This window comes from Pseudonaja textilis, chromosome 3 (genome assembly GCF_049901715.1).
Source record: "Pseudonaja textilis isolate UNSWEBS1 chromosome 3, rPseTex1.2, whole genome shotgun sequence".
In the NCBI taxonomy this organism is placed as follows: Eukaryota; Metazoa; Chordata; class Lepidosauria; order Squamata; family Elapidae; genus Pseudonaja; species Pseudonaja textilis.
The window spans coordinates 167,714,566-167,724,925 of NC_141992.1; the positions used below are offsets into that span (position 1 = coordinate 167,714,566).

Here is a 10,360-nt window from a genome sequence, read left to right on the forward strand (position 1 = left end):
TATTTATTACAAACTAGAGAAGAGATTCAGGAAAAAAAAACATTTTCTTGAATCTAGATAGGTAGTGTAGCTTGGTTATCTCTGTGTTGATCCTGAATACCCAAGATTTTAAACAGCTTCATTTCATGAAATCCTGTTGGAGAGTGAGGGCAAAACCAGGAAGGCAGCTTCAACTGCTAATAATGAGCATGCTCAGTTTATGGAGCAGACTCAGTAACAGAAAGGAGAGAGAGTGAAAAAAGAATCAAATCTCATGGGCAGAATCTCGGAGCAGTGAATGGAGCAGGAACAAAAACGTGAAATGGCAGAAGTAAAGGAGGACCAGATGGCCAGTGAAGCACCCCCAGCTGAAGTGGAGGTCAAGTCAGAGGCTAAACTCATCCTCTATCACTGGACACAGTCCTTCAGTTCCCAAAAGGTGAGCGTTTCGTTTGCAAAAAGGAATGTTGTATTTCAGAACCTGGATAGCTCCCCCTGCCCATGTAGCCCCCTTAAAACTGCCTATTTGCCTCGTGGGGACAAAGCATTGTATTGAAGGCAGCTCTGAGTGGGTGCCCGAAAGAAGAAGGAAAAAATAATAATGAAAAAAAATGGCATAGTGAAGCCAGGAAGCTTCACAAATAGGCCCAAACCCTTTCCACTATTGTTACATTTTGTGCATTAAGAATTGGGGCTTGGCTAATCCAATATACAGTAAAGGAATGAAAAATAAGCAATAACAAAACCAAGTGAGCTCAATTTATTTTACAAGGAAAAAGTGTCCTATGAAGAGCTGATATTTAATATTCACATTAAATGGTTCCTGCAGGTCTCTTATTGTTTCTCTGGAATAGCAGCATGTTTATTTAGCTATTTATTGTCATAATCTCCCAATGTCCATAGCAAATATCCCAGGGCAAGTTTGGTATGGCACTCTAGAGATTCCATGACCAGGTTTGGCTTTGAATCCATACAATATGTGATAAACTGTATGCTTTTTAAAACTACCTTCAACCGGAAGCTCATCCATTTGTTTCAGGTACGACTGGTGATTGCTGAAAAGGGGTTGAAATGTGAAGAGCATGATGTAAGCCTTCCATTGAGTGAACATAACGAGCCTTGGTTTATGCGGTTAAATGCATCAGGAGAAGTCCCTGTGCTCATTCACAAAGAGAACATAATTTGTGATGCAACTCAGATTATTGACTACCTTGAAGATACTTTTGTGAATGGTAATAAGAGTATTTGTGTGCTTTTTAAAAAATGCTTTAATGTGTGTATCTTATTTCATATGTCTGTGGAGATTCCCAATTATCCAGGTCATTGTTGTCCCAAAGGTACTATTTCAAGAGGCAACTGGACTTCGTTTTTCTTTTGCCTCTCACCCAAGAAGCTTCTTTAGCTCTTGACTGGATAGTGGGGAGTGGAAGGATTTATATTCCTTGCAGAAAGGAATTGAATTATATTCCTCGTGGCCTCAATGACTCTCTAAAAGAATGCAAATGACCAGCTGTTTGAAAGGAATACAAATCTTTCCATTCCCCACCATCCAGTCAGAGCTGAATAAGCTTCTTGGATAAGAAGCAAAACATCTTCATAGAAAAACAAGAAAATCCAGTTGCCTTTTGAAACAGCATCTTTGGGACATCATATTTCATAGAAATTTATTTATGTACTAAATGATTATTTGTAGTATACATTGTATGTTTTGTGTCTTATTTATACACCACCCAGAGTCTTTCTGTGAGGGAGATGCTTGGTTTCTAAATGTGATAAATAAATTGCAGTTTGAGAAAGTTTTCAGGAGGGATACATAATTTTAAGTTTTATTCTTTGAAAGACATAGAAAAGACACTTTGAAAGGAAAACATTTTTGGAGTGGGATATAGATATGTATAAATCTTTTTATCAACAACTCTTTTGTAGAGAAACAGGAATCTACCTTGACCAGAATTATCTACTTTAATTGGCAATGGCTACCTGGGAAGCTAAAGGATTTCTTTATTTCTTATATGATCCTGTTAACTAAAATCATATCAAGAATATGTCACTCTGTATACAGGTATTCAACCGGGTGGAGCTAAATGATAACCTATAGCATAGTATGGATTCCTATACTATGCACCTAAGCAGAAATCCACCAGTAGTAACTTGTGGAGACAGGCATTTAAGTACAAACAAACAAAATTATCCAGATTGATTGAAAGAGTGTCTTGAAAGGATACCATAAGTAATAATATTAGTCTAATGGAGTGTCATCTACAACACATTTAAATAAATATTAACTGAATTGAAAGTATTGAATGGAATTGAAATAGTAACTAAAAGCTGCTGAGAGTTTTGAGAGGGTAAACATGGCCTCAATTTTTCTTCTGGGCTACCAAATCATAACTCTGGATGAGTATGTGGACATGAAGTTGGCAAAAGTATCAAAATAAGTTTGCCATTATCCTCTTCTAGGCTGTCTTTTGATTTCCCAGACTGCTATCCAAGTACTAACCAGAAGAGATCTTGTTTAATTTCCAAGTTCAGATAAAGTCACCCTTGATAGCGCAGCCTGCCAAAACAAGGCTAAATCCTGGTGAAAAAAGGTAACTGGGGTAGAATTTTATCAGTGTCTATACTTTTTCAGATCTGAAGCCAGTGTTAATTTTTTTTCCAGGAGTTACGCTTTGCTTTCTTTAATAGAGATTGGCTTAAATATACCTTCTTGGACCCAGCTGAACATGAAAGCAAGGATGAAGGAAATAAAAGCTGCTTCACAAGTCTTTTATTCACATTCTACAGCTTTAAAAATGAAGAAGGAAACTTCCCGTAGTATTCTATAGACCAGGCGTGTCAAACTCACATCGTCACGGCTGCGTCACATAACGTATGGGACTTTTCCCCCCTTCACTAAACCAGGCGCGGGCGTGGCCAGCATGTGACTCATCCAACCCGTGGGACGGAAGTTTGACAGCCCTGCTATAGACAGTCCTTAAAATATGATGCTTGATAAACTTCTGACAAATTTGTTTCATTTCTACTGAGACAGAAGTTAAAGGCCCTAAACTAATGAAAGGTTCTTTTCACTATAGGTGTGTTCTTGACTTACAATGGTTCATTTAGTGACCATTCAAAGTTACAGTGACATGGAAAAAAATGACTTATGACCATTATTCACATGGGCATCATCCCCATGGTCACATAATCAAAAGTCAAATGCTTGGCAACTGACTCATATTTATGATGGTTGAAGTGTCCCAAGGTCAGGTAATCCCCTTTTGCGACCTTCTGACAAGCAAAGTCAATGGGGAAGCCAGATTCACTTAACAACCATGTTACTAACGTAACAACTACAGTGATTCACTTAACAATTGTGGCAAGAAAGATCATGAAATGGGGCAAAACTCACTTAGCAACAGAAATTTTGAGCTCAATTGTGGTCGTAAGTTGGGGACTATGTATATTAAGAAAATGCAGTTGTGGAAGAGAACATTGGTCTTTTTCACTGTTACTTTTATCACGAAAGAGGTTCAATGTTGCTATTTCTCATTATGACAAAGCAAAGAAAGATTAAACCCTAACTCAAATCTCCTTTAACTTGAATAGTTCAAGAGGTATTGTATTCCAACTAGTATGAAGATTCTTAGAACAACAAATGCTGCAGAGATATTTACCACAGAGATTTATGATTTTGGGGAATGAGATGCAATCTTTGGGAAAAATCTCATTTAAATTTTAAGGAAAATATTTATCATTAAGCATCAATTAAGGATACTTGATTCCAGAAGGACCAGAGATAATGATTGTGGTGGTTTAGGGTAGATAAGAAATCTTTCTGCGAGTTAAATATAATTACAGATTGTTAACAAAGAGATTTGAAGTTTAACTGCTGCTGTTTTTTTCTTGATGTTTTGTTTTGCTTTGTTCTTGTATTTTTTCTTACTTTTAAAAGTTGTGCTGTAATGTTGTGAATAAAATAAAAAAACTTGTTGAAAAACATAAATTCACTAATTCAGCTTTTCATTCACAATCAGATCATATTTGAAATCTCTTTTATTTTTTACTTTCAGATGTCAGGGCTGAAGTGGGTAAGAGGTTATAAATATCTAAAACAACCTTTTATTATTATTATTTTTTAATTAACTTTCATCTATGGATATTCTTCTCTGTAGAAAATACTCCAAAATTAATGCCAGAAGAAGGAAGTATGTATTATCCAAGGGTTCAACACTACAGAGAACTACTAGATTCCTTGCCTATGGACGCATACACACATGGTTGCATTTTACATCCTGAATTAGCAGTAGACTCTATGATTCCTGCATATGCCACAACCAGAATTCGTAGTATGTACAAGAATTTTATATGCCCTAGTTATCTGTGGTGTTCAAATTCATTTTAATTTTCTTATTTAAATGATTTTACCAAATTTATAATGATTAAAAATCAACTTATCTGTCTGTTGAAATAAGCAACATATGATGTTTTAAGAAAACCATTTGTAAAATAAATATTAATTGACTTTCAGTATTAATTTTGCATTGCAGATGAGGGTTCAGTGAACTGTTCACACAAGATATTGTAAATCCATACATTTGGTTAGGAAGCAAAACATTTTAACATGATAAACTTTACTTAATTTATTTGAAAGTTTGGTGATTAATAACCTTAACTGACTTATTGCTATTTTGCAAGGCCAAATAGGTAATACTGAATCTGAATTAAAGAAACTTGCTGAAGAAAACCCAGATCTGCAAGATGCATATATAGCAAAGCAGAAACGACTCAAAGTAAGAACAGAATATGTATAATTAGTTAAAATGGATCCTTGGATTGCTTGGAGTATAATATTAATGTGAAATAGCATATATTGTTATTGCATGCTTTTCTGCTTGGAATAATTCCATTTTAAAAGGAATTAAATACATGTCATTTTGTACATGTCATCTTACAATTGCTTACTCAGATTCATAATATTCAAGATAACTTATCATTTTTTGCAAGCTAATATTTAATCTATTTATTTCCTGTAGTCTAAATTGATGGACCATGATAACATAAAGTACTTACAGAAAATAATAGATGAGCTGGAAAAAGTTTTGGATCAGGTTGAAACTGAGTTGCAAAGAAGAAATGAAGAAACACCAGGTAAAATATTATTTGCAGTCAATTCTGTCTCATTTTCTTTTGATTTTACAATGTTGAACGATAGCTCCATTAGTAATCTAGGCTGTTTCAAGTCAAGTAATGCTCCTATTTGCCAAACCATTGCAACAAGTAATCTAAAACTAATGGTTACACACATTTAATAAGAATATTAATTGCATGCATTAGAGGAATCTTTGCATTGTATTGCATTTGATTGGTCTCTAATTATTTATGCCTTTATTTTTGATATCAGAAAATGGACATCAGCCTTGGCTCTGTGGAGAATTCTTTAGCTTGGCTGATGTATCCCTTGCTGTAACACTCCATCGGCTGAAGTTCATTGGACTAGCAAGGAGAAGTTGGGGAAATGGAAAGCGACCTAACTTGGAAGCCTATTATGACCGTGTCCTAAAAAGACAAACATTTCATAAGGTTTTGGGACATGTCAACAACATACTAATCTCAGCAGTTCTCCCAACAGCGTTTCGAGTAGCAAAGAAGAGAGCACCCAAAGTTTTTGGTACAACTCTTCTGGCTGGCTTTTTAGCAGGAATTGTATATTTTGCATTTATGTGTGCTCGGAAGAGGTTTGCTAACTTGTTATTATCAATAAGAGGAAGGCAGAGTTATCTGTAGATGCTTCCTTGCTTTATCGAGAGCAAAGTACTTTATTTTCCAAAGAGGCTGATTTGAAGAATAATGGTACAAAATATTGTCTTCCATTATTAGGCCTTTTTCTGACTGTAGAAATACATTAGTAATGTAAAGAATCTTGCAAATTTAAGGGAAAAAACATCTTGCTAAGCTATTATATATTCAATATTATATGTTCAGTATGATTTTGATTTAATGTTAAAATATCCATCAAGCTATTAGTATGTATCATAAACTATTGTTGATGGGTTCCCTGTTGTAAGCAGTGTTTCAGTAACCTATGGGTAAAACAATCCACAGCTCAATGTGTGAAACAGCTAGTAATTTGTTCGTGAAACTGTGGAAGCATATTTTTGTTCCTTCTTGCACCATGCTGCCTTTATTTTTTCTTTTTATAATATATTTATTAATTTTCAACATTAAACTTTAAAATACAAATTAACAGAAAAGGGAAAGGGAATTAAATTAAAATTAAAACTGACAAAAATATCCAACAAATTTGTAACAGAAATGACCTCTATTTTACTTTTGGTACAGCTATAATAATACAACCACCTCTTAATTTAAATAAATAGCACCAATATATGAAACATTTTAAAATACTAATAATCAACTTATTAAAATTCTCAATATGCATAAAATATTCTTCTCTTAATTTTATCTAAGAAGTAGTAAATTATTAAATACAAATCTCTATGTTTAAAAAGCTGCAATATTTCTCTACTCAAATCCAGTCTAATCTTCAGATCTCAAAGTCAAAGGTTGATTTTTCTCCTTTTTGCATAAGAAATCTAATAATGGTCTCCAACTCATAAGAAATTTAGTCAAATCATGCCACCCTTCTTTACAATTCTACAATTCTACAAAAGAATTTATCTGGAGAACAGAGCTAATCCTCTGAGTAGGATGGGCTGAAGGATGCAGAGTTGTGGGGTAAAGCTGGATTTATACAAAATTGGATAGATTGACGTTTTCTTAAATTTAATTCTGTGCAGAGCCCTACATATAATTTTTATTAACTTTCTTCCCATATCACTTTGCATATTGTCTCATTATGTTAAGGTGAGTCCTTATCCCTTCATTTTTCCTAAACATTATTTCTCAATATTATTTATTTATTTATTTATTCATTCATTCATTCATTCATTCATTCATTCATTCATTGCCCATCTTGCCAATAAGCCAACTCTAGGTGACTTACAAATGATAAAAAAGATAAATACAGAAACGATTACAATTTAAAATGCCACAAAAAGTTGTGTCATTTATAAAAGTCACAATTATAAGTCATAATATCTTAGCAGTGAATTTGTAAACAATGGAAGTTTATGCCTGTTATTTTCATAGATTATTGTACTGTGATTGGCTCATGAGGCAGTCAGTTAAATTTTGGCTGACACAGTGGCACATGCCTCAATTACAGCCTTAAAAAGATATGACTAGATAGATATTTGATACATAGCAGGCAGGATTCCAAGGCACAAATTACAGTTATGCTTATCAGATTCTCTTGATTGATTGTGTGATTTAGAAATGTTTATGCTCAATAGTGATCTATAATCTATTCACTTAGAAGCAGTGTGCATTTTATACTGGATTTTGTGCAGATAATATATTGGTAATGTTTTTTTCTTAATGTAAACATGTTTTGTGCTAGTGTATTAATGCAATCTATGATGTACTTCAGAAAATGTATGTTCCACAAATACAGCTTCTTCAGAACAAACATGAGCACAGTGTTTTGACTAATTCTTTCATGTTTTTAAAAAAATAATTGAAATGGGTTAACCAAACATTAGCTTAATTGCTAAACACGACTGTGATAGAATCTTGAATTTCCATCACAGGTCATGATACATTGCAAATCATATCAATAATGAGATCAACCTGATTTAATTACCTTTTTTGTGGCAGTCTTTAAGTGAATGCAATAATTGTAAAGTGAATGCTGCAATTGTAAAACAAACCCATTGTCTGTCGTGGGCATTTTTTACCAGAGACCGGGAGTAAATGTTGATTTCCAGCAAAATATTATAGTCCTGTGACTGCAGGATATTGCAAATGGCCATTAATGTGTGCTGATGACAGTGAAGTGGTGATAATCAGAACTTTGAATCTGGGTTCTAAGTAACTTTTGGGGGTGGGTCCCTCATAACTTTGTGTGGTCTCTAAGCAACTAGTCATTGAGGACTACATTATATTACAGTGTAAGACATTGTGCACCAAAGTCAAGAGGAGACTTTTCATTTATCTTTCCCTTTATCCAGTATTGGAAGCCCGGTTGTACTAGAATCACTCATTCACTCAATAGAAGAACGCTTAGCAACACATTTTGAAACAACTATACAAGCAAGCCTAATCTCTCTTGAAAAAAAATATATAGCACAGATAAGTGATTACCTATCAGCTCAAAATCAAATCCCACAACTACCAAACCACTACCTCAACTACAAAAATAACAACCAAACCACAGCCTCAAACAATTACTATCCCATCAAATAATTCCACAAATAATATCCCCTTACTCATCAGAGACATCCAAATGCCATCTTATTCGGTCTTGAAGACACCAACGAATCAGACGACATCACCAAAGTTCACAATATCATAAGCAACTCAAATACAACAAACTTCTCTCCTGAAGATATCATTGAAATAACCAGAGATGGCCCTGGGTACAAATACAATGATGGCTCTGTGGCCCCAAGATTTTGTAGAGTTGTTTGCAAAAATGAGTCCAGCAAACGTATATTTATTCATACAATAAACGCCATTGCAAAATCCAATCCCACCCATAAAACTTTTCGCTCAAGACCAGACTTATCCATACCGCAAAGAATCCGCTCCCGTGAGATCCGTGCAGAACTCAAAAGCCATCTAGACAATGGAGCAAAGGACCTATACATTGACTACCCTGCTGATTGCATCAAAAGAAAGTCACACAACCCACAACTCCGCATCCAACCCCACCCCATCCAAACCAATATCACTCAAAATTAGGCACGCATTCCCCTAACTACCTCTATTCCAACCACAACTGGCCTTAAATGCAAGCTATTCAATGCAAGAAGCCTTGTAAATAAAATACCTGAATTTCTCCTCTTACTAAATATGGCTAAATTTGACATTATATTTGTCTGTGAAACATGGCTCAATGTATCTCTCCCTGACTCCATTACCACAGTAATAGACTATCATGTTACTGATCAGATGGTGAAATCTGTAGAGGAGGTGGTGTTGCTATCTTCTATAAAAAGTCCCTACATCTAAAAAAAAACCAAGTTACCCAGGAGCTTGCTCTTCCTGAGACCATTGTCTGTGAACTATTCTTAAACATCACATTTTGGTTCTTACTATGTTACCAGAGCCCTGATTATGACATCGAACATGCAAACAAGCTAAATACACTACTAACATGGGCAGCATCCTGCCCACATGCTTTTATCTTTCTCGGTGACTTTAATCTACCTCATATTAACTGGACCCTTAACGAATGTACAACTGAACCCACACATGCAACCTTCTACAATGCAGTAACAAATCTCGGTCTAGAACAACTGGTAACCAACACTAGACTTAACAACTGCCTCGATCTCATCATCTGCAATAGTTTGAATTCAATTTATGGAATATAAATTAAAAAACCATTTTCCAACAGTGACCACAACATGATTGACTTTTGTCTCAACATACGTCCACACAAAAATCATCACAACGATGGAATCCCCAATTATAACTTCAAAAAAGGCAACTATGATCTTATAAACAAGGATCTTTCATCCTTTGATTGGCAATTTCTATTCACTGGATGCAATACTGTAGAAGACCATTACAACATATTTTTACTTGAAGTCAAAAGAGTCATCAAACTATATGTACCATTAACAACTCCCCAAACCAGAAAAAAACAAATTACCCATAACAATAAGGAAGCTTCAATCCAAAAGAAATCACTTTGGTGGAAAAACAAATCTGGTCACGTTGCCAACTTCAAAAGCCAATACAAAAATTTATGCCACCAGATAAAGACTGAATGCACCAATTATCACATTAAACAAGAGGAAAACCTATGCACCAATTCCACCCGCGCGTTCTACAATTTTGTAAACAACAAACTAAAAGACTCAAGGTCCATCCCACCCCTGAAAGGACCAAATGGTAAAGACTGCAACAATGACACCATTAAAGTCAACATCTTGAACACATTCTTTGGCTCAGTATTTGTAAACAGCCATGGATCATACCCAGTATTTCCTAGTCAAAACACAGACAACTACAGTGATCTAATACATATCGAATTTACAGAAGACAATTTTGAAAAAGCACTACGCAATCTAAAACCATCTCTATCTATTGGACTGGATGGAATATGTGCCTACTTCTTAAAAAAGCTATCCACTGCCATAGCCGAACCTCAAAGCATAATCTTTGAAAAATCTTTCAGGACCAGCTCCTTGCCAAAACTATGGCCAAAAGCCATGGTCATCCCTATCTTCAAAAAGGGAGACCCCAGCCTCATTGAAAATTACAGACCAATCTCTTTATGCTGCGTCACCTGTAAAGTCATGGAATCAATTATTAACCAATCCATCAT

At 35.0% G+C, this 10,360-nt stretch overlaps 1 protein-coding gene across 1 annotated transcript; it reads left to right on the forward strand.

Moving 5' to 3' along the window:
* Positions 1 to 218: 218 nt before the first annotated feature.
* On the forward strand, positions 219 to 7,496 carry GDAP1 (ganglioside induced differentiation associated protein 1). Its single transcript, XM_026705888.2, has 6 exons — positions 219 to 418; positions 1,019 to 1,211; positions 4,137 to 4,310; positions 4,660 to 4,754; positions 4,998 to 5,112; positions 5,366 to 7,496. The coding sequence occupies exons 1-6, from the start codon at positions 278 to 280 to the stop codon at positions 5,746 to 5,748; spliced, it is 1,101 nt and encodes a 366-aa protein (XP_026561673.2). The 5' UTR covers positions 219 to 277; the 3' UTR covers positions 5,749 to 7,496.
* Positions 7,497 to 10,360: the final 2,864 nt, after the last annotated feature.